We start from the raw sequence: 23,882 nt of genomic DNA, 5'->3' as shown, positions 1-23,882 counted from the left end.
TAGAGAAGGGCAGAGATGGAGATTGCTCTTGACAGAGATTCTTATCTGCCCTTATGCTGATTTTAGTAAACATCTTCTTTCTGGTTCCTAAAAGTAGTCCTGGGTTCTAATACCTGTATACATTCAGATCAACTTTTTCTTCACTTTGTTGGAATATTTCAGGGGACAATAAAGAAAAACTTAGGATTACAGGAGGGGTACCCTAATGAAAATTGTGTTCTTGGCACTCGATTATTCATTTTCCCCAAAGAATTTTTCTGTCTAAACTGTATGGGCTCTGGCACTTTCAGGCCAGCCTGACAGAACGCTGATTTTTTCTGAATGCAAGTAAGAACAATGTAACTCATTCTGCAACACTCTCCAACACAGCTGATAAAATTCAGACACTTTTTCAGTCTTTGACAGCAGGGAGCCCAGAGCCCTGTGCTTCCCAGCAATGGCTCAGCTGCACATGCAGCCTCCTGCTCCTCTCCCTGCCCCACAGCTCAGCAGCCCTACAGCTCCACGGGGCACTGGCAGCAGCACAGCTCATGGCAGGGGGCACCTGCAGGGCACAACTGCTCCCTGGCAATGTGCACAGGCTCTCCAGGCTGGCACAAGACCCTTCCTCCCACCAGAGAGCGGCCCAGCTCCCACCTTACCTCTGTGGGAGGCTGAGCCATGCTGGTCCTTCCCCTTGTCCTCCTCCCTGGCAGTGACCCTGGGGACAGCGCTGCTCAGCTGCCTCTGCCGGGGCTCCTGGGCCAAGGCCCCCTGAGCCGGCCGGGAGCCCACACCTCCATTCCCAACGCCGGGGTTCCGCACATAGGTCTGCATGCCAAACACCTCAGCGAGTTTCCTTGGGAACAGAGGCATCCCAGGTCCTATCACACACCAAGAGCTCTTTGCCTTCATTCTCTGGGTTTCTGTTGTAGACTCAGAAGAAGCTGTAGACAGGTACAAGAGAAGAAGCGAGTTAATTGAACTCACTCCTTTACAATCAACCCATCTAAAGAGTGGGGAATTCAAAGAGCACTTCAGCTACTGAAATGATTAGTTGTTTTTTTTATTTTTCATGAAACTAATGTCTAACTAACTTGAATTTCTCTGAACAATGTGGATCTGGCAAGCCAGGAGAGATGGGTTCTATGACTTGATGTGCTGCTCGTTGTCTCCACACTACTACAGGATTCCTTTCCTTCCAAAGAGTTGGAAACTCACAGTAGTCTCTAGAATTTGACACTATCTAGGAAGCGATTGTTTTCAAAAGTAGATTTCAGGTTATTGTTTCTGTAACTCCCAATCAGTTCTAGGCTGGGTTTTTTATTCTGGGGATCTTTTTAATTCCTCTTTGTAACAAAGGAAGTGGTGGTACACAATCAAGATCACTACATGTTACATGCAAAAAGGGCTTTGCTTTCCCAATTACACGTCCCCAGTATTCTGCAAGCCCATAGTTATAGGGAATAAAGTGGTCATCCAGAAGTTTCACTTTTGCTCTACTTCACTCTTTGATCGGTTTATTCCTTGCTTTCTTTCCTGCACAGATACCTAAGCCCAACATAAACATGACCTGCCTCAAAACATTTCTGATCATGGCTGACACTGACAACTGAAGGTTTTCAAAATGGAAATAGCAGAGGGCAGGACATTCTGAAATACTCTTCAACAGAGCTGTTAGATATAAGGCAACTAATCATTTTTACGTGGCTAAACATGGGGTAAAATCATGTAGCAGCCAAGCAATAAGAGTGGAATAACATTCTTTAAACTGGGTTGATTTCTCCTGTAGAATGTTCTACTGAGTTATAAAAGAAAGGCAGGTAAGGTTTAATGACATAGCTCGTTTCTAGTCCAGAGTAAATCCAACAAAACTGTCACCTTACTTACTGAGCAATACTTCTCCCTAGCTGCATTAAGCATTCCAGCTGCATATCACCAACAAAGGAGTCATTCCAAAGGGGCACTACCCAGGATTTGGCAGAACTAACCCTACGCAAAGGGACCTGGCATCTGATCCCTTTTTCTGTATCAGCAAAAGTCTTTCTTCAAATTTCATCTCTCCTATCGTGACGTGCCCAGTGATGGCAAAGGAACAACAACAACAGGCTTTGATGGAGGCTTTCAACTCAAAGGCATTGGCTGGCACAGACGCACCAGAGACCGCATTTTGTCTGGCACAATTCTACTTGTCAGGGATCAGGCAAGGCAGGGACAGGGGGACAAGGCAGAAGGCATCTCCTCCCCCAGCCTCAGCCTGCAACACTGACACAGGCAGAGAGAGTCAGGGAAGAGATTTGTCATGATGAACTTGCCATAGGTGGCTTTGGGCTTGTGCTGTCATAGGATGACAAACTCAGACCCTGCATAGGCTGCATCCATTTGGAAGTTTCCATGACCATGATTGCAATTTCAAAAGGAATTTCTATAGCAGGACGTTTCCATATTTCCCCCAAAGCAAAATCAGGTCATGACCATCAATCTCCTATGGATCTGAAAGGTTTCAGCTGAATATCTGCCCCAAGGACAGGTTTTTTCACTTTACTGGGCAAGAGAAATGAGTGGGAATATTTCTAATTTCCAGAAAAATGCATAATTTTTTTCTACAAATTGTGACATGAGAAACACTGCATGGAGATAAAAGGCATGTGAAGGATGGAGACGAATGCTTCCGTTTCCTGCACTGCACTTCCAGGATCCCAAGGTCCCACTGCAGCTCCTCCCACTCAAGAATTCACAATGCAGGAATTCTCACTGCACCACTACAGCACACTCCCAGTGACTGCACTCCAGGAGAGTCCACTGAGCCCATCAAGGAGTGAAACAAATTTAAAGAAATTCTGAAAAGAATGGTGTTTAATAAACCTTTCAAAAGGTCACCTCCGAGTCTAGATGCCAATAGTCATTTTAAGACAGACATGCCCTGTACCTACCTGCATGTTCAGACTTCTTCTCTTTGATGCTGCTGCTTGATCGAGGCCTTGAGAAAATGGAAAACACAAGAACATATGAGGAGGGAGAAAGAGAAGGGAAGGAACAGGTGTAGCAATCCTTCCTTGCTTGGTGCCTCTGATGAAGGAGAAAATGCAACACATCAAGCCAACAAGATGCAAAGCTCATTAATTGTCCTTAAGCATTCAGTTGCTGCAGCCAGGCAGAGCTGGCCAAGCTCCAGCTGAAACTCAGCAGTCATTCCTCAACTTGCACCATAACTCCCCAATTCTGCTGACTTTCCTTTTGGAGCCAAGGGGCTCCTACAGCCTCCCTCAAGCAGCAGGAGCTGCCAAGCTGAGACACGAGTCTGCATGGAGGGCAGCTACTTTGGTTCTGCTGACAAAGCTTGACTTTGCCTGCTTGTGGCTCTCACTAGTACCAGTCTCGTGCTACATGTGGTCCGAACACGGCAGTATCCTGAGAAGGATATTCCACCTCATGGCTGTCTCAAGAAGGAAAAGCCTTTTTCCAACTCAACTGCTAGGCAAGGGTATTCACATTGCACTTTCAATGCACTACCAAAGCTTTCCAGTTGGAATGACATTTTTGTGACTCCTTCATTATTGCTGTCCTTCAGATAAGCTACATTGACAGCTACATTTTCTCACATATATACAAGCCAATATCTTCCCACCAGGTACAGTACTATAGCTCTTCTCTACCTCCTTGCCCTCTCTGTTTTAATCCCAGACCTAAATATTAAACATTGATAGGATTTTACATCTATACCCAGAAAATATAGCTGGGTTCTCAATTCACAGTGTCGTCCCAGGCACAGAGAAATTATGCCTGACATTTACAGAAGCAGCACGTAAAGACAGAGACACCCCTCCAGCATCCAATATTTGGCCAAACAAAGTTTTCCAGTGCTGAAGTTGCCAGTCAAGGATCACAGTATTCAAAGATCTGCAGGATCCAGAGCCATGCAATACAGCTCCCAAATGACACCACAAACATTACAGAGGGAATCAATACCAAGCCCAGCAGAGGACCCATCTTCAGATGCTTTTAAGCCCTGCCTCCTCTTCCCCACCACCACCACCTCTGCTCTTGGGACACATGGTGTGGGGTTTGACATGGAGCTGGATCATCACGGATGGGCCAAATGGTGAATACACAGAGGTTTGCCTAAATACATGGGAGACAGCTGACTGTGCAAAGGAACCTCACAAGATGGCAAGAGGGAGCTGAACAGCAGAGTGGAGCAGCAGACACCTTGGCTTACCTCATCTCCTGGGACTCTTGGACATCCAGCTGCACAGAGCTGCGCAGAGACCCTGCAGCACTGCCAACACCGGGACTGACTGCCTTGGGTATAGGGGGGATCAAAGGCAGTCCCAATGACCCCTTCTTCATATCCCCACCTCTGGGATACAGCAAGGATGCCTGGAAAGAGTGGTACAAAGTGCTGAGATGAAGCATTCAGCCCTTCCTCACTGATGGCTGAAGACATTTAGCCATGCTTTTAACTGGGACCTGGCAGGAAAAGACCAGTCAAACTGCTGGAGTAGCTTGGCCTAGCATGGGGAATGAAAAGGCAAGTGGTGAGGGCGTGCTCATGCCCTAGACTTGCCAGCTCTCTCCTTGGGCTCAGTTCACTGCAAGTGTGGCTATGATCCCAGCTGGAATCCACATGTTTGGTATCAAGATGTTCTGCGGTGCCACAGCCTCAACTGGCCTTTGGGATGGTATGGGAACAGGTTCAGATCACTGTTCTCTCCCTGCCTCTTAGGCACCTCACAGCCAGTGCTGATCTCCAGCTAAGTCCCCACAAAGCCATTCTGCAGGATGTCAGAACCTGCTTTTCTCAAACCCCTCAATTCTTCTGCTGCTGCCCTTCCCTCTTACAGTTGCCCAGCAGCCTTTCAGCCCAGAAGCTGCTGAGCTCTCGCGATGCTCCGTGCTCTCCAGCTCCCACACCTCCATCATCTCAGGCTCACTGGCATTTAGGAAGTTCAGCAGAGCTCCCTGCCCTGCTGCTCTCTGGAAGGTCTCTGCCTGCCCAAATTTCTCCAGGGCCCCCATGCCATGGCCAGGAAGGGAGGTGGAGGCATTGGAGACAGATGCACGCCCTTCCTCAGTATCCCATCATTTCTGGCACAACTAAAGGGCCAAATCAGGACCTGTTTGCACTGCAGTGGAAGGATTAGATCCTGTCAGGAATACATTGGGCCCTTCCTCAGCAAGGCTGGAATCAAGTATATCAGCCTTTGATTGGACATTCTGTTTGCCAGAGCTGTTGCTCATTTGCCTCCTCCTGCACCCCATGGCAAACCCAAAACAACTGCAGGTGCTGGCCCTGCTGCAAAGGCAATCGTGTGCCTGGGCTTGGGGCTGCTCTCCCCATGGCCACCTCCCATCCCTTCCTTCTGGACAAAGCCATGCCAGAGCACACAGCTGCCCAGAAGCTGATGAAATCTAGAAATAGCATCAGAGACAACTGTGTAGAAGGCCATGGCTGTACAACTCAAAAGCTGAGACCACCTGGAACTGACTTTGTAGCACTGCCTGTTCCAGCAAACAACTTCTTCCTTCCCAGCCAGACAGATTTGACAGAAAAAAAACCACCAAGGCTTAGACATGGTTCAAAGTTACCCTTACGTTACTAAATGCAGAAGGATGGTTTCCCTTTTGGGCAACTTTTGCTGCCCTGACTTGCTTTTGGTGTTTTCTCAGCCATATGACAGAGGAAAAGCCATGACAGAACTCAGAAACCATTCAAAGACCTCTCCTGCTATTGGTACATGCTGAGGATTGTGAAGTCTGCACTACACACTCATTGCAAAGACAGCCTGAAGTGCAGTGTCCAGCTGAGCTCTTCCTTGGCTGAGCTGCCTCCATGGGCTTAGCCCACAGGAAAAGCTCTCAGACTCCCTCCTGTTGATGCTTTAAGTTTTAGCTTTCACTTTCCTCAGATTCTGTGCTGACTTGGTGTGGGACTCTGAACTTCGTATTAAGTGTTGGTAGGTTCTCTTCTCAGGGCAGTTAGACACAGCAATCTTTTTCCAGCTTAAGAATCAAGGACAACCATTACCCAAAAATCATAAACAATGGGAAAGCGCCGGGAGTGGACCAGAAGGATGGGACTTGGTGACCTGAAGCTGTAACTGGACAATTAACCCCTACTATATAAGTTGACCAAAGGTTATAAAAGTGTAAAAACTCATGAGCGGGATCCATCTTGGATCCCTCCTGGGTGTAGCCCGGGCCAGGCTCTTGTACTGCCCAAGGTGTATCCTTTTAAGGCCTCTTAATTATCACCTACTGTATTCCCTTAACTATGCGTGGTCTCTCTTCCAGATCAGCCTCTCTAGGAATCACTACAGTGCAGAAACTGAAAATCTATCACACAGGACTTAGCTTGGTATCCTTACCTCACTCCCTTTTCCCTCTGAACTCAGCTCCGCACTGTTTCTACTGATATCTTTGTAGCCAGTGCCATCTTTCCCTTTCTCTTCCTCTCCATTGCACATTATGATTGGCTTGCAGGAAGGAGAGCCCTTCCGGATGGGAGGCAACGGCTTGGAGGGAAGGAGCATAGAGGGAGGTGACCCAGAAAGATTCTCGGCAATAAAGTCACCACTCAGGCCTGCAAAGTGGGAAAACAAAATGTAACAGAGGCTGCAATGTAAACCTAAAACATCAGAAGCTCCATGTTTCATGGGACACATTTCCTGGAAACTATCCTGGAAACTAGCTGCACAGGGAAACATGCACCTGACAGCAGCCACCTGAGGCAGGCCACAGGATACCCTGAGCCACTTCCACAGAGCTCCCAGGGGAACTCCCTGGCCTCTGGGCTGCCCTGGGACAGCAGGGAGCCCAGAGCCCTGTGCTTCCCAGCAATGGCTCAGCTGCACATGCAGCCTCCTGCTCCTCTCCCTGCCCCACAGCTCAGCAGCCCCACAGCTCCACGGGGCACTGGCAGCAGCACAGCTCATGGCAGGGGGCACCTGCAGGGCACAACTGCTCCCTGGCAATGTGCACAGGCTCTCCAGGCTGGCACAAGACCCTTCCTCCCACCAGAGAGCGGCCCAGCTCCCACCTTACCTCTGTGGGAGGCTGAGCCAGGCTCACGAGGGAAAAAGTGAGTTAGGTGAACTCCCACCTTTACAAACAATCATCTAATTGATGAGGAATACAAGGGAGTTTTGAATTAATCAGAAAATCACTTTGTGGTTTTTTGTTGTTGTTGATGTTTTTTCCATGAAACTACCATCACTGTAATTCCTCTGAACGGTATGGAGCTGGCAAGCCAGGAGAGAGAGCTTCTACTCCTTTCCTTATGTATTACTCATTGCCCATCAAGTACTTTGGGATCCCTTTCCTTCCAAACAGTTGGCAAACCACAGTGATCACAAGTATTTGACAATTACACCTAGGAAGTAGTTGTTTTCAGATGCTAGTTTTCAGGGCCTTTGTTTCTCTAAGTCCCACTCGGTTCTGGGTTGGGTTTTCTTGGTTGCTTTTATTTCGCTTTACAACAAAGGAAGTGATGGTACAAGAACAATGGCACCCCATGTTACAAGTGAAGGAAGCTTTGCGCTCCCCATTACATATCCTCAGTATTCAAGGAGCCCAAATCTTTAGGGAACAAATTAGCTTTCAAACGTTCCACTTCTGCTCAAATACTTGTCCTGTGGGTTTATTCCCTGCTTTCTTTCCTGCAGACACACCCAAATCCAGTATGAACAAGACCTGCATCAAAACATTTCTCATCATGGCAGTTAAAAGCAATTCAAACTTTCCTTAATGGGAATGGAAGACGGCAGATGATAAAAAGAAGAACATCCTTAAATCAATCTTTTATTTATCCATAGAGAATGTACAGGTCAATTTATGAAAGCACAACAGGTAATATTTAACGAAATTGCACATTTCTAGTCCAAAATGAATCCAGCAAAAACGTCACCTTACTTACTGAGCAATACTTCTCCCTAGCTGCATTAAGCATTCCAGCTGCATATCACCAATTAAGGAGTCATTCCAAAGGGGCAAAACCCAGGATTTCTCAGAAATAACCCAGAGCAAAGGGACCTGGAAATCTCATCTGCTTTCTTCATCAACTAATTATTTCTTCAAATTTCATCTCTCCTATCGTGACGTGCCCCAGAATGGCAAAGGAACAACAACAACAGGCTTTGCTGGAGGCTTTCAACTCAAAGGCATTGGCTGGCACAGACGCACCAGAGACCGCAGTTTGTCTGGCACAATTCTACTTGTCAGGGATCAGGCAAGGCAGGGACAGGGGGACAAGGCAGAAGGCATCTCCTCCCCCAGCCTCAGCCTGCAACACTGACACAGGCAGAGAGAGTCAGGCAAGAGATTTGTCATTGTGAACATTCCACAGGTGGCTCTGGGCTTGTGCTGTCAGAGGATGACAGACTCAGACCCTGCATAGGCTGCATCCCTTTGGAAGTTTCCATCTCCATAACTGGAAAATTCAAAAGGACTTTCTCTCACAGAAAGTTTCCCCTCTTTCTCCCAGAGCAAAACCAGGCAATGGCTTTGATAGTCCATGACTCTCTTTCAGATGTCAAAGGTTTCAGTTCAGAATCTGCCTCAAGGAAATGTTATCTCCTTCAAGGGTAGGAGGATGGATTGAGAGGATTTCTAATTTCCTGATAAATGCCTTCTTCTTCTCTGCTAATTCTGACATGAGAAAGACTGCATGGAGATAAAAGGCGTGTGCAGGATGGACAGGAATGTTTCCTTTTCCTGCACTGCACTTCCAGGGCCCCAAGGTCCCAATCCAGCTCTTGCCACTCAAGATTCACAATGCAGGAATTTTCACTACACCACTGCAGCACACTCCCAGTGACTGGGCTCTGGGATAGTCCACTGAGCCCATCAAGGAATTCAAATGAGTTTAAAGAAATTTTTAAAAGAATGATTTTTAACAAAGCTTTCAAAATATCACCTCTAATTCAAGGTTCTAGTAGTAATTTTAAGACAGACATGCCCTGTACCTACCTGCATGTTCAGACTTCTTCTCTCTGATGCTGCTGCTTGATCGTGGCCTTGAGAAAATGGAAAACACAAGAACATATGAGGAGGGAGAAAGAGAAGGGAAGGAACAGGTGTAGCAATCCTTCCTTGCTTGGTGCCTCTGATGAAGAAGAAAATGCAACACATCAAGCCAACAAGATGCAAAGCTCATTAATTGTCCTTAAGCATTCAGTTGCTGCAGCCAGGCAGAGCTGGCCAAGCTCCAGCTGAAACTCAGCAGTCATTCCTCAACTTGCACCATAACTCCCCAATTCTGCTGACTTTCCTTTTGGAGCCAAGGGGCTCCTGCAGCCTCCCTCAAGCAGCAGGAGCTGCTAAGCTGAGACACGAGTCTGCAGGGAGGGCAGCTACTTTGGTTCTGCTGACAAAGCTTGACTTTGCCTGCTTGTGGCTCTCACTAGTACCAGTCTCGTGCTACATGTGGTCCGAACACGGCAGTATCCTGAGAAGGATATTCCACCTCATGGCTGTCTCAAGAAGGAAAAGCCTTTTTCCAACTCAACTGCTAGGCAAGGGTATTCACATTGCACTTTCAATGCACTACCAAAGCTTTCCAGTTGGAATGACATTTTTGTGACTCCTTCATTATTGCTGTCCTTCAGATAAGCTACATTGACAGCTACATTTTCTCATATATATACAAGCCAATATCTTCCCATCAGGTACAGTACTACAGCTCTTCTGTACCTCCTTGCCCTCTCTGTTTTAATCCCAGACCTAAATATTAAACATTGATAGGATTTTACATCTATACCCGGAAAATATAGCTGGGTTCTCATTTCACAGTGTCGTCCAAGGCACAGAGAAATTATGCCTGACATTTACAGAAGCAGCACGTAAAGACAGAGACACCCCTCCAGCATCCAATATTTGGCCAAACAGAGTTTTCCGGTGCTGAAGTTGCCAGTCAAGGATCACAGTATTCAAAGATCTGCAGGATCCAGAGCCATGCAATACAGCTCCCAAATGACACCACAAACATTACAGAGGGAATCAATACCAAGCCCAGCAGAGGACCCATCTTCAGGTGCTTTTAAGCCCTGCCTCCTCTTCCCCACCACCACCACCTCTGCTCTTGGGACACATGGTGTGGGGTTTGACATGGAGCTGGATCATCACAGATGGGCCAAATGGTGAATACACAGAGGTTTCCCTAAATACATGGGAGAGAGCTGACTGTGCAAAGGAACCTCACAAGATGGCAAGAGGGAGCTGAACAGCAGAGTGGAGCAGCAGACACCTTGGCTTACCTCATCTCCTGGGACTCTTGGACATCCAGCTGCACAGAGCAGTGCAGAGACCCTGCAGCACTGCCAACACCGGGACTGACTGCCTTGGGTATAGGGGGGATCAAAGGCAGTCCATATGACCCCTTCTTCATATCCCCACCTCTGGGATACAGCAAGGATGCCTGGAAAGAGTGGTACAAAGTGCTGAGATGAAGCATTCAGCCCTTCCTCACTGATGGCTGAAGACATTTAGCCATGCTTTTAACTGGGACCTGGCAGGAAAAGACCAGTCAAACTGCTGGAGTAGCTTGGCCTAGCATGGGGAATGAAAAGGCAAGTGGTGAGGGGGTGCTCATGGCCAAGACTTGCCAACTCTCTCCTTGGGCTCAGTTCACTGCAAGTGTGGCTATGATCCCAGCTGGAATCCACATGTTTGGTATCACCATGTTCTGCGGTGCCACGGCCTCCACGGGCCTTTGGGATGGTATGGGAACAGGTTCAGATCACTGTTCTCTCCCTGTCCCTTAGGCACCTCACAGCCAGTGCTGATCTCCAGCCAAGTCCCCACAAAGCCATTCTGCAGGATGTCAAAACCTGCTTTTCTCAAGCCCCTCAATTCTTCTGCTGCTGCCCTTCCCTCTTACAGTTGCCCAGCAGCCTTTCAGCCCAGAAGCTGCTGAGCTCTCGCGATGCTCCGTGCTCTCCAGCTCCCACACCTCCATCATCTCAGGCTCACTGGCATTTAGGAAGTTCAGCAGAGCTCCCTGCCCTGCTGCTCTCTGGAAGGTCTCTGCCTGCCCAAATTTCTCCAGGGCCCCCATGCCATGGCCAGGAAGGGAGGTGGAGGCAGTGGAGACAGATGAACGCCCTTCCTCAGTATCCCATCATTTCTGGCACAACTAAAGGGCCAAATCAGGACCTGTTTGAACTGCAGTGGAAGGATTAGATCCTGTCAGGAATACATTGGGCCCTTCCTCAGCAAGGCTGGAATCAAGTACATCAGCCTTTGATTGGACATTCTGTTTGCCAAAGCTGTTGCTCATTTGCCTCCTCCTGCACCCCATGGTAAACCCAAAACAACTGCAGGTGCTGGCCCTGCTGCAAAGGAAATTGTGTGCCTGGGCTTTGAGCTGCTCTCCCCATGGCCACCTCCCATCCCTTCCCTCTGGACAAAGCCATGCCAGAGCACACAGCTGCCCAGAAGCTGACGAAATCTAGAAATAGCATCAGAGACAGCTGTGTACAAGGCCATGGCTGTACAACTCAAAAGCTGAGACCACCTGGAACTGACTTTGTAGCACTGCCTGTTCCAGCAAACTCCTTTTTTCCTTAGCAAGCAGACACAGCTGATGGAATACATATCCCTGACACAGCCATGGTTCAAAAATACATGTAGGTTATAAAATCTAACATGCTTGCTTGGCAGATTGGACAGCATAAGCAGCTTGGCCTGATTCTTGGGCTTTTCTCAGTCATAAGTCAGACAAGGAATTATGACAGAGCCCAGAAACCATTCAAAGACTTCTCCTGCCATTGATGCATGCTGAGGATGTGAAGTTTGCACTACACACCCATTGCAAAGGCAGCGTGTTCTCAGACACTTCCCAGAAGTGCAGTGTCCAGCTGAGCTCTTCCTTGGCCCAGCTGGTTCCATGTGCTCACACCACAGGAAAAGCTCTCTGAGCTCTGCTTACAGTGCAGAAAGTGAAAATCTATCACACAGGACTTAGCTCGGTCTCCTTACCATCTGTTCTTTTCCTTCTGAACTCAGCTCCCTGTTATTTCTAATTTTATCCTCGCAGCTGGTGCCGTTTCTCCCAGTCTCGTGCTCTCCTCTGGACACCGTGCTTGGCTTGGTGGAAGGAGAGTCCTTCTGGATGGGAGGCAATGGCTTGGAGGGAAGGAGCATAGAAGGATTTGCCAGGGAAAACTTCTTGGCAAGAGGGTAGCCAGTCAGGCCTGGAAAGTAGAGATATAAAACTGTAACAGAGGCTGCAATGCAAACCTAAAGCATCTGAAGCTCCATATTTCATAGAAGACATTTCCTGGAAACTTTCCTGGAAACTAGCTGCACAGGGAAACATGCACCTGACAGCAGCCACCTGAGGCAGGCCACAGGATCACACCCTGAGCCACTTCCACAGAGCTCCCAGGGGAACTTCCTAGCCTCTAGGCTGCTCTGGGACAGCAGGGAGCCCAGAGCCCTGTGCTTCCCAGCAATGGCTCAGCTGCACATGCAGCCTCCTGCTCCTCTCCCTGCCCCACAGCTCAGCAGCCCTACAGCTCCACGGGGCACTGGCAGCAGCACAGCTCATGGCAGGGGGCACCTGCAGGGCACAACTGCTCCCTGGCAATGTGCACAGGCTCTCCAGGCTGGCACAAGACCCTTCCTCCCACCAGAGAGCGGCCCAGCTCCCACCTTACCTCTGTGGGAGGCTGAACCAGCCTCACAAGGGATGAACTGAGTTAGGTGAAGTCCCATCTTTATCATAAACATGTCTAATGGGTGGGGCATTTGCAGGATTCTTGAACTTTGGTGAGAATTTCTTAGGTTTCATTTTTCAAGGACCTAGCCTGTGAACTATTCCTCTGAACACTATTGAGTTACCATGGCTGAACAGAAAGTTGGATGGCTCCAATGGGAAGAGGGGAAAAAAACTCCTTCTCTAGTGTGGCTTCTGTGAACACCCAATAAAGACCCACACAGCTGTGACTGCTGTTTCTGCAAACTACAAAGAGCTCTCAGCAAGCAGGCAGGACTTGCTGGCGTTTTCATAGCACCTTAATATCATTCTCAGTGTTAGACCCAATTAGCAAGCAGAGGAAGAACAGGAAATTTATCTGTTGTGAGACCTGACATTGGTGGCAAACAAAGGAACAGAACTTGCGTCTCATGACCGTGTCCAGTTTGTGGTCAGCTGTGGCCACAGTCCCTGTCCTGACAGAAAGTTTGAGTGATTTGGCTACTGTGAAAAGAAGAGGACGCTAATGACAAAACATAATGAGTAAGCTAATGAGAAAATGTTGTGATGCCAGGGCTGTCCTGGCAAGATCACCTGTAGCTCACAGCCACCAACTCTGACACAGAGCCAGAACTGACCACCATGGACCAATTTTCCCGGAAATCTGGTGGAATTTGTCTCCATTTGACTCGGGCCTTTCAGCTCCTTTCTATCCTCACCTTTTCCTTCCGTGGTCTTTCCTTTTCCAGTAAAATCCATCTTTGAACCCGTGCTTCTGTCTCGCAGAAGTACCTGGGGTTGAATTTGGGAACTGTCTCGGAGCAGACGGCGATAGGAGCTCGGTCCCCAGCCCTAGAACAAGGTGGGGTGACTCCAATCGCCAGCAGTCGGCACAGACAGGCAGAGCCAGACGTGTCTCCTGCCACTGTGTCCGTGTCAACCACAACCTTCACAGCCCCTTGCGGGGCTGCCCCTTTGTGACGCGCTGGCCCGTGGTTCTCTCGTTTCCATGGCCACAGAGCCCCCACCCCAGCTCCATCCCTTTCCCTTCCCTTCCCAAGGGCAGCCAGCCCTGGGCCCGGCCAGGCCAGGTCGGAGGGTTTGGCACTGTCTAGGAAGTAGCCGCTTTCCTAAGCTGCTTTTCAAGGCCTTTATTTCTGTAATTCCCACTCCGTTCTGCCTTGCAGCTTGTTGGTTGCGGATTTTGATTACTTCTCTTCACAACAAATAAAGTGGTGCCTTCCCCTCAGCAGCCCTGGGGATGTTCCTATGTGAAGCCATCTGTCTCACACGGTTTTAGACAATTTAAAACAGAACACTATGGATAAGCCGTCTCCTCTAAAGTGTTCCAACAATCCCGTTTCCAGCAAGAGGAAGTGAACAGTAAGAGATAAAGGTGGAAAAAAGGCCTGCCTCACCGCCCACACGGCCTGGGGGAGAGACAGCTGGGCCCCGATCTGGCAAGGGCCCCAACCTCGGCTGCTGGCAAAAGGAAAAGGAAAACCACCAGCCCACCACTAACATCACGTACAGCAAACGCCAAAAAACAACCTTACAACCAAAAAACTCATCTCCGCTTTCTGGCCGGGCCCTACAATCCCAGCCCGGCCCCGGCGCGGCCTTAGAAGGCTCCTTATGGTAAAGAGCTCCGGCCACCCCACCTAAAAACAATCTGTACTGGTTTGAAAAGCAAAACCAGTGAGACTTCAAGTCAGTAATACAATTTTTAATGGGGAAGAGGAAAAAAAGAAGAAAAAAACAAAATACATGCAATAATAAAAATAAAACCACTGACAGAGTCAGAATACAACCTGATACCCTGTCAGTCAGGGTGCTGGTGCAGTTTTCCTCCAAAGGGTCCAGCGATGATGTGGATAAGAACCTGGTTCTTCCTCTGGAATCCAGTGGAGAAAGGCTGCTTTTGGCGTTCTAAACCTCAGTTTTTATCTAGGTAGGAAAGGCTTGGCTCATCCTCCTGGCTGGAGCATCTCCCAATGGGATGAAGTAATCTTATCAGTTCTACAGTAGGACTCAATGGCCCATTAACAGAAGATACTTCCCACAGAGATAAGGATGATCACCCTTATCAGTGATGGCCCATCAACAGAAGACATTTCCCACAGAGATAAGGATGATCACACTTCTCAGATGGTAATAGAATATGTATGTTGTATTGTAAACCAGGACATAATCCACCCCTTATTCTATTACCATCTACATTATACCCAAACCAATACCCTATATATTTACATATAATACAGAATGAAACCCTACACACAGTTCTCTCTTAAAATAAGGTTTCCTTGCGGTACACAGCGGGTTTCTCCATCTTTCTGCATTACCCACCAAGTGTAACCAGGTCCTTGAGCAAAAACAATCCCACTGATTGGTTTGCCTTTGCCTGTGGTGGGATTGATCCAAACAGTCTTTCCTAAAATACCTTTCATGTGTACCACAGGGATTTTGTCTCCATCCACTGTGTGCAGGGGTTCAGATTGGGCAGGACCGGCTCGATTGATGGACCCTCTGGTGTTGACCATCCAGGTGGCTTTTGCCAAGTTCATTTCCCAATTTCTGAAGGTTCCCCCACCGAGTGCCTTCAGGGTAGTTTTAAGGAGTCCATTGCACCGTTCAACTTTCCCGGCAGCTGGTGCGTGGTAAGGGATATGATATATCCATTCAATACCATGTTCTCTGGCCCAGGTGTTGATAAGGCTGTTCTTGAAATGGGTTCCGTTGTCTGACTCAATTCTTTCGGGGGTACCATGCCTCCAAAGGACTTGTTTTTCTAGGCCCAAGATGGTGTTGCGGGCAGTAGCATGAGGCACAGGGTAGGTTTCCAACCATCCTGTGGTTGCTTCCACCATGGTCAGTACGTAGCGCTTGCCTTGGCGGGTTTGGGGAAGGGTGATGTAGTCAATTTGCCAGGCTTCCCCATACCTGTACTTTGACCATCGTCCACCGTACCACAGAGGCTTCACCCGCTTGGCCTGTTTGATTGTGGCACAGGTCTCACAGTTCTGGATGACCTGTGAGATGCTGTCCATAGTAAGGTCCACCCCTCGGTCACGGGCCCATCGGTATGTTGCATCTCTCCCCTGATGACCAGAGGCATCATGGGCCCAACGAGCTAGGAATAATTCTCCCTTGTGCTGCCAGTCTAGATCCACTTGTGATATTTTTACCTTGGCAGCTCGGTCCACCTGCTCGTTGTTGTGATGCTCTTCATTAGCTCGACTCTTAGGTACATGCGCATCCACATGTCGAACCTTCACGGTTAGCTTCTTTACTCGGGTGGCAATGTCCTGCCAAATCTCAGCAGCCCAGATGGGTTTCCCTCTGCGCTGCCAGTTGGCCTTTTTCCAGCGATCCAACCATCCCCACAGAGCATTAGCTACCATCCATGAGTCAGTGTAGAGATAGAGCTTTGACCACTTCTCCCGTTCGGCAATATCTAAAGCCAGCTGGATGGCTTTTAACTCTGCAACCTGACTCGATCCACCTTGTCCCTCGGTAGCTTGTGCAACTTGTCGTGTGGGGCTCCATACTGCAGCTTTCCATTTTCGGTTAGTGCCTACAACTCGGCAGGAACCATCAGTGAAGAGGGCATATCGTCTTTCAGTCTCCGGTAGCTCATTGTATGGTGGGGCTTCCTCGGCACGTGCCACTTGCTCCTCCTCTTCAGAAGATAACCCAAAAGTCTCACCTTCCGGCCAGTTTGTAATTATTTCCAGAATCCCAGGGCGATTTGGATTTCCAATACGGGCGCGCTGAGTGAGGAGGGCAATCCATTTGCTCCATGTAGTGTCAGTGGCATGATGTGTGGAAGGAACCTTTCCCTTGAACATCCAGCCCAGTACCGGTAGTCGAGGTGCTAGAAGCAGCTGTGTTTCAGTGCCAATTACTTCAGAGGCTGCTTGAACTCCTTCATAGGCAGCCAAAATTTCTTTCTCTGTGGGAGTGTAGTTGTTTTCAGACCCTTTGTAGCTTCTGCTCCAGAATCCCAGTGGTCGACCCCGAGTCTCACCAGGTACCTTCTGCCAAAGGCTCCAGGATAGACCATGATTTCCAGCTGCAGAGTAGAGCACGTTCTTTACCTCTGGTCCTGTCCTGACTGGACCAAGGGCTACCGCATGAGCGATCTCTTGCTTGATCTGGGTGAAGGCTTGCTGTTGTTCAGGGCCCCAGTGGAAATCATTCTTCTTGCGGGTAACCAGGTAGAGAGGGCTCACAATCTGGCTGTACTCAGGGATGTGCATTCTCCAAAAGCCTATGGCACCTAGGAAAGCTTGTGTTTCCTTCTTGTTGGTTGGTGGAGACATAGCGGTGATCTTGTTAATTACCTCTGTTGGGATCTGACGACGTCCATCTTGCCATTTGACTCCTAGAAACTGAATTTCCTGAGCTGGTCCCTTTACCTTACTTTGCTTAATGGCAAAACCAGCCTTCAGCAGAATCTGAATAATCTTCTCTCCTTTCTCGAAGACTTCCCCTGCTGTGCTCCCCCATACAATGATGTCATCGATATACTGTAGATGTTCAGGAGCCTCACCCTTTTCCAGTGCAGCCTGGATCAGTCCATGGCAGATGGTGGGACTGTGTTTCCACCCCTGGGGCAGTCGGTTCCAGGTGTACTGCACCCCCCTCCAGGTGAAAGCAAACTGAGGCCTGCACTCTGCTGCCAGAGGAATGGAGAAAAATGCATTGGCAATGTCAATGGTGGCGTACCACTTTGCTGCCTTGGACTCCAGCTCGTACTGGAGTTCCAGCATATCTGGCACGGCAGCGCTCAGCGGTGGAGTCACTTCATTCAATGCACGATAGTCCACAGTCAATCTCCATTCTCCATCAGACTTGCGCACAGGCCAGATGGGGCTGTTGAAGGGTGAGTGGGTTTTGCTGACCACCCCTTGGCTTTCCAGTTTACGAATCATCTCATGGATGGGAGTCACAGAGTCTCTGTCGGTACGGTATTGCCGACGGTGTACTGTTGTTGTGGCGATTGGTACCTGTTGCTCTTCAACTCTCAATAGTCCCACAGCAGAGGGGTCATCTGAGAGACCAGGTAAGGTATTCAGTTTTCTGATGTCTTCTGTCTCTACAGAAGCTATCCCAAAAGCCCAGCGATATCCCTTTGGGTCTTTGAAATACCCATTTCGAAGATAGTCTATGCCGAGGATGCATGGGGCCTCTGGGCCAGTCACGATGGGGTGTTTCTGCCACCCTTTCCCAGTTAAACTCACTTCGGCCTCTACTACAGTCAGCTGCTGGGATCCTCCTGTTACCCCAGAAATAGAGATTGACTCTTCTCCTACATACCTTGATGGCATCAGGGTACATTGGGCGCCGGTGTCAACCAAAGCCTTATGTTTTTGTGGGTCAGATGTGCCAGGCCATCGGATCCACACAGTCCAGTAGATCCGATTGTCCCTCTCCTCTACCTGGCTAGAGGCAGGGCTCCTCTATTCCTGGTCTTGGTACACGTTGCTCTCTTCCTGTAGATAGGTTCTTGAGGTCCCTTCAAGAGGATCAGTCATATCATCGTTCTGATACTGTTTGGAGTTCTGTGCACGAGAGACTGGAGCAGCGTTGACTCTAGGTGAGCTTCTTATGTTCGGTGTCCCTCTTTTCAGTTCACGTACCCGGGCTGCTAAGGAGGAGGTGGGTTTTCTATCCCACTTCCTCATGTCTTCTCCATGCTCCTGAAGGAAAAACCAGAGGTTACCTCGTGGAGTGTGTCCTTTCTCCCTGGCTGGGAAACGCCGGCTCCTAATGGCAGAGACTCTTGTTGGTTCTGGTGAGATCTGGTAGTTTTCTGCCTTAAGTTCTTTTTTAAGCTTCTGATGGCCCTCTTCAATCAAGCTCCGGACTTGCTCAACCAGCCTTGTTTCCACGGTTGAGACATGGGTACGAAATGGGGCAGTGACAGTGTCCTCATAAATTCTTAGTTTATTGGCCAAGACGCCTACCATGTCCTCACCTTCCCTCCATTGCAGCGTTGCCAGGTAACGGGAGTATATCTCTGGTCCAAGCCGTGCGAATCTCAACCACATCTGTGAGGTGCACCGGACACAGTCTGGGCTCTTAGGAAATCTCTCATCTTCTGAGAAAATGATCTCCAGCACAGCCAATTCCCTCAGGCATCGGATACCTTGTTCCATTGTGCTCCATTTTCCTTGGTGCACCTGGAGATCTTCTTTACAAAGGTATCTGTCCTTCACACTTGTCAACAGTCGCCGCCAGAGGCTGAGGGTTTCTTGGGTTTTCCCGATCCCCTGGTCAATGACCACATCCCGGGACAGAGATCCCAGTTGCCTGGCCTCACTTCCATCCAGAACTGTGTCATTGGCTGCAGCGTCCCAGATGCGGAGCAGCCAGGTCAGGATGGACTCGTTTGCCTGGCGGGTGAATTCCCTCCGCAGGTCACGCAGCTCACCCAGGGATAGAGAGCGAGTGATGATTTCTGGCTCTGTCTCTTCTGCTGGGTGCGAAGGTCCTGCCACGTCCTCATCAGTGACTATGCAAACTGATTTGCTCTTTGATTTCTTCTTCTGAACGGGGGCAACTGCTACTGGTCTGGGCTGTTCTGGTTCGGTGACAGTTTGTGTGGAGATGCTGGTGGCACTTTTGGTTCCTTCTTCCTGGATAAAAGTCTGTGTAGAGACGGATGCTGTTGCTTTTCTTTTGGCTCTTTTCTCCTTTGTGACAGTCTGTGCAGACATGGACGCAGTAGATTTGTTTCTTTTTTCCTCTTCCTCAAGAATACGCTGCACTATACCATGTAGTGTTTTGTTTCTAAGCATGTTGCAGGCTGTGCAGAGAAGACAAAGCAGAACTAACAACAATATTATGCTGTCCTTGGCATCCAGAGAGAACTCAACATTTCCAAAAACTGCTGTGCCATGCCTGAAAGATTGGAAAAAATCATCCTTTTCCCCTCCCCCCAGGGGCTGGGTGCGATTGTTGAGACCCCAGATGTAGCAGCCTAGACTAGGACAAACAAACAAAGTTGAGTATATATTCCGAATGATGTTCATTGCCTCAGAGGTTATCATGCAATAGACATAATAGACCAATAAAGCAATTTTTATACCATACCCTGGTCTACACAGGAGCATTACAACCGGCAGATAGTTCCCCATGTGCGGAAAAATATAGAGAGTAAGATATAAAACCCACGTAAGCATGTTGAGAATCATGGTGAATAGGTGGCTGGCAAAATTCAAAATTGTAATGCTGACTTTTTTCTCAGTACCTTCTTGCCCCACATTGGGCGCCAATAAATGTACTGGTTTGAAAAGCAAAACCAGTGAGACTTCAAGTCAGTAATACAATTTTTAATAGGGAAGAGGAAAAAAAGAAGAAAAAAACAAAATACATGCAATAATAAAAATAAAACCACTGACAGAGTCAGAATACAACCTGATACCCTGTCAGTCAGGGTGCTGGTGCAGTTTTCCTCCAAAGGGTCCAGCGATGATGTGGATAAGAACCTGGTTCTTCCTCTGGAATCCAGTGGAGAAAGGCTGCTTTTGGCGTTCTAAACCTCAGTTTTTATCTAGGTAGGAAAGGCTTGGCTCATCCTCCTGGCTGGAGCATCTCCCAATGGGATGAAGTAATCTTATCAGTTCTACAGTAGGACTCAATGGCCCATTAACAGAAGATACTTCCCACAGAGATAAGGATGATCACCCTTATCAGTGATGGCCCATCAACAGAAGACATTTCCCACAGAGATAAGGATGATCACACTTCTCAGATGGTAATAGAATATGTATGTTGTATTGTAAACCAGGACACAATCACAGAACCCTCTCCTGCCCCGGCAAAATATTAACTTTTTCACTGCCCAAAATATGACTTTACAAATACTTTATTCTCTGTCCTGTGGAAAAAAAAAAAAGAGAACCAAAATGATAATATGTACAAAAACAGCACAAAAAACACCAAATTCAAAGTACGAGAAGAGTCAAGTCTCAGCTGAGGGAAGGAAGACATAGACTGAAATTCTTCCCTTTTTTTTATGCTACAGAAAAGCAACCCTTGTTTCCCTATAACACATAAAAAATATGGGGTGGATTAAAGATTCTAACTCTAGATGTAAGAAGAAGCGTTGGTGTTAAAATAAACCAATGTTAAAATTGCTGTAAGTGCCCTAGGTTTAAATAGTGAAAAAACCCCTGCTTCTCCCTAGGGAAGAAGAAAAACACCCTCTATTTTTAAAAGTGGAGTAAGCTTTTTTTTCAACTATTATAATCCTTTAAGTGTGCCTCATAAGTTGATATGGTCGTCAGTATTAGTTATGAATTAAAATGTTAGTTGAGAAAAAAAATATTACATAATAACCAGATCTCTATCCTCCCTGACGGCTAAACACTAGAACAGCAAGACCACCTAAAAATGGTTTCTTATGAAAAACCTCTATAGGCTGAAGAATCTCCTCTCTGAAAGAAACAAGTAAATGACTATTTTAGAAATGGTAAACTAACTGAGTTGTTCTTTGTATGCTGTCAATGCAAAAAAACCAAATGTGTGGAAAGAAGAAGAGTAGTCTGAAGTTTTATTCTAACTTTTCTTCTTCTTTTTTCCCCTATAGTTTCTGGTAATAAAGTTTGTCTTTGTACCATTTAAAGCTAAGCCTGTTTTATCTTCCTCCTAATCCTATCTCACAACTAAAAACGTTCAAATTAACAATCCAAAACCACTACACTAAAGCAGTATCTCCACCCAAACTCAAACTGAACCCAAAACACCCCACTGTGGAGACCCTAAAAGGCATTCCCTAGTTAGGAAGACACGAGAGGCTTCTCTCATAGCAAGCCCTGTTCTGTCATGCCAATGTAGCCCTGTTCTGTTCCCTGGGCCAGCCCCCTGCCCTCTCCCTGTCTCTCAGGCTTTTGGTCACTCCCACCCTGTTTCCCTGTTGGCTCCCATGCCCTAACCCCACCTTTGTGCCACCCCCATGTCCCCTGGTAAGTGCTCCCTGATGCTCCCCCTGCCCAGGACACCCATCTGCTTCAACCTGGACCCTCACCCCGACGTTCCCCTTTGTCTTTGCCTCTGACCCTGGACTATCCACGCAGTGGCTGAAATAAGCATCTCCGTGGATCCCATACAAAGGCCCTTGCTGCTCCTTTACCTGCAACCATCTTAACAGCTATCCAGGCTACAACACCTGGGGAGACAAAGGAGTCAAGAAGGATGTCCCAGCTTCCAACATTTCTTTTATCCCTACAGTAGCTGTACTCCAATTACTGCATACGAGAGTTTTACTTGATCCCTTTAATGCCAAGGGACCATGAAGGACTTGAACCTTGTTCAAGTCCAGCCTTGCCTGCCTATTTTGGAGTGGAGGGCAAAGATGCAGACAACTTTGGGCGGGGGTAGAGCTGAAATTGCATTTTGCTGCTTCTGATTTCCTCCCTGCTTTTGCAGCAGAGGGACATCTTTGTCCCTGCAAACCACTCCCCTTTCCAAGTGAAATGTGGGCCTGGCTACCAACTCCAGGTTCTTGAAGAGACTGCTGCGGTTGGCAACAGGAATTGTTGCTGAACTTTTTGTGTTACTTAAACCCCCCCACCAATTCCACCAAGTGGATGAGGAAAGAGGCAAAGAGATTTCGGTGGAAGAAGGGTGCCAAAAGCTTGAAAAAAGGATGAAAGAAATGCTCCGATGATGATGATGATGTTAGTAACAAGAATGATTTATTTTTGGCAGCAAATGAACACCCGCTGCCGTCCAGCCCTCCCAGACTGGCAGGTCGAGCGGTGCCGTTTCCATGGCATGAGCTGCTGGTAGCCTGGGGACAGAAACCAGAAAGCCACGGTCAGTGGCAGCAGGCTCCTGTCCCCCCTGTCCCACCACGGCCTGTGCTCAGGCCAGGCTGCTGGCTGTGCTTAGAGCCCAAACCTCCCAGCCCATTCCCTCCTTGTTAGAGGAGAGCAGCGTGGCAGGACACGCTCCACCTCTTCTGCTCAAGCATGGCACAACAACCTCCTCAGCAGCTGCAAGAGCGACATTCTCGTGTGCCTGCTGCCGTTTGCCCTAAGCCCTTCTGCCACCCGAGCTGTGGAACCGGGTACCCACCTCTGGAGACCGGCTGCCAGGAGAGGAGCCGATCACACACAAGGTCCTCATCCTTCTTGCAGGGACGTCCTTGCACACCGTGGACCCTCCCCGGGGAGCACCAGCATGGGACGCACTCCAAGGACGGTGCTGGTGCTGCTCCATCTGGTCTGGACACAAGCTGCAATCTTTCTGGAAAAAACAAAGAACAATTGCATGAAAGTCATTTCAAAACAAGACCTGGAAACAAGAAAAAGCACCAAAGGTTGTCACCGTTTCACGGGACTGGGGAAGGTCTGACCGCTCTTTATGATACTAAAATCTCTCCAGTGGTGGGGAAAAACCCTACCTTTCCCACCTGTATGCCCACCCCTTCCTCAAGGGCCTGCAAAGCAGAGCAGCTGGGCCATGGCTAAAGAACCCGTCCCCCTCTGCTGCTCCCCATCCACACGGATGGACGCTTATGTCAGGCCGGATGCCCCCACCCCAGCCTGTGCCATGCTGGCAGGAAGAAGCTGTGAGCGAGGCCAGGAGCCGGCTCCCCTTCCACAACATCCATCCCCTGCCCCACCAAAAAGCAGCTGAGCAGTTGGCAGAAAGATTAATATTGTCCACTGCCACCCCAAGGGGAACCTCCGGCACGTGGCCAGGCTGAGCCCTGCCATGCCTGGAGGCACGAGCATCCCCCCACCCCTGCACCGCCTGGGGACTCATCTTGATTTCGTCGGGGTGCAGAGCGTGTCCTCTAGGAAGGGGCTGCAACCAAAGCCCATCAGCTTTGCCCTGCCAGTGGCCAGCTCGAGAACGGCGTTCTCCAGCTCTGCGCTGATCTCCAGAAGAACACGCCAGATGTGCCTTGGCTCGCGGGGACATCACGAGGCCATTGAGCTGCAGGGGGATGTTTCCCCTTTTCCACTCTGTGGCAACTTCACTGCACTGTGCCACAATTTCTCCAATAGGATGGGGAGCCCTGAGCCGCTCCCTCCACAAATCGCCGGGGACCTGAGGAAGCACCTCCTTGGCTGTGCTCTCTGCTCCATGCCAGGGCCACTGGGAAATGCTCTGGGCAATTCTTTGAGAGCCACGAGACACGAGCAGCTGCTGCTTGCGGGCATCCTGGATCCTACTGTGCAGAGGGATGGAT

At 48.7% G+C, this 23,882-nt stretch overlaps 1 protein-coding gene across 1 annotated transcript in view; it reads right to left on the bottom strand.

The window, feature by feature from the left end:
* LOC134042026 (serine/threonine-protein kinase pim-1-like) overlaps window positions 1-19,943 on the bottom strand; it is a gene marked incomplete at its 3' end in the record, with an annotated part of 94,934 nt that extends 74,991 nt beyond the window's left edge. Inside the window, exon 1 of the mRNA XM_062489100.1 lies at window positions 19,929-19,943. Coding sequence (XP_062345084.1) covers window positions 19,929-19,943 — 15 coding nt within the window. The remainder of the gene's footprint in view (window positions 1-19,928) is intronic.
* Between the last annotated feature and the right edge of the window lie 3,939 nt (window positions 19,944-23,882).

The sequence above is a fragment of the Cinclus cinclus genome, chromosome 3 (genome assembly GCF_963662255.1).
Source record: "Cinclus cinclus chromosome 3, bCinCin1.1, whole genome shotgun sequence".
Classification (NCBI taxonomy): Eukaryota; Metazoa; Chordata; class Aves; order Passeriformes; family Cinclidae; genus Cinclus; species Cinclus cinclus.
This window is presented reverse-complemented; position numbering and strand designations above follow the sequence as displayed.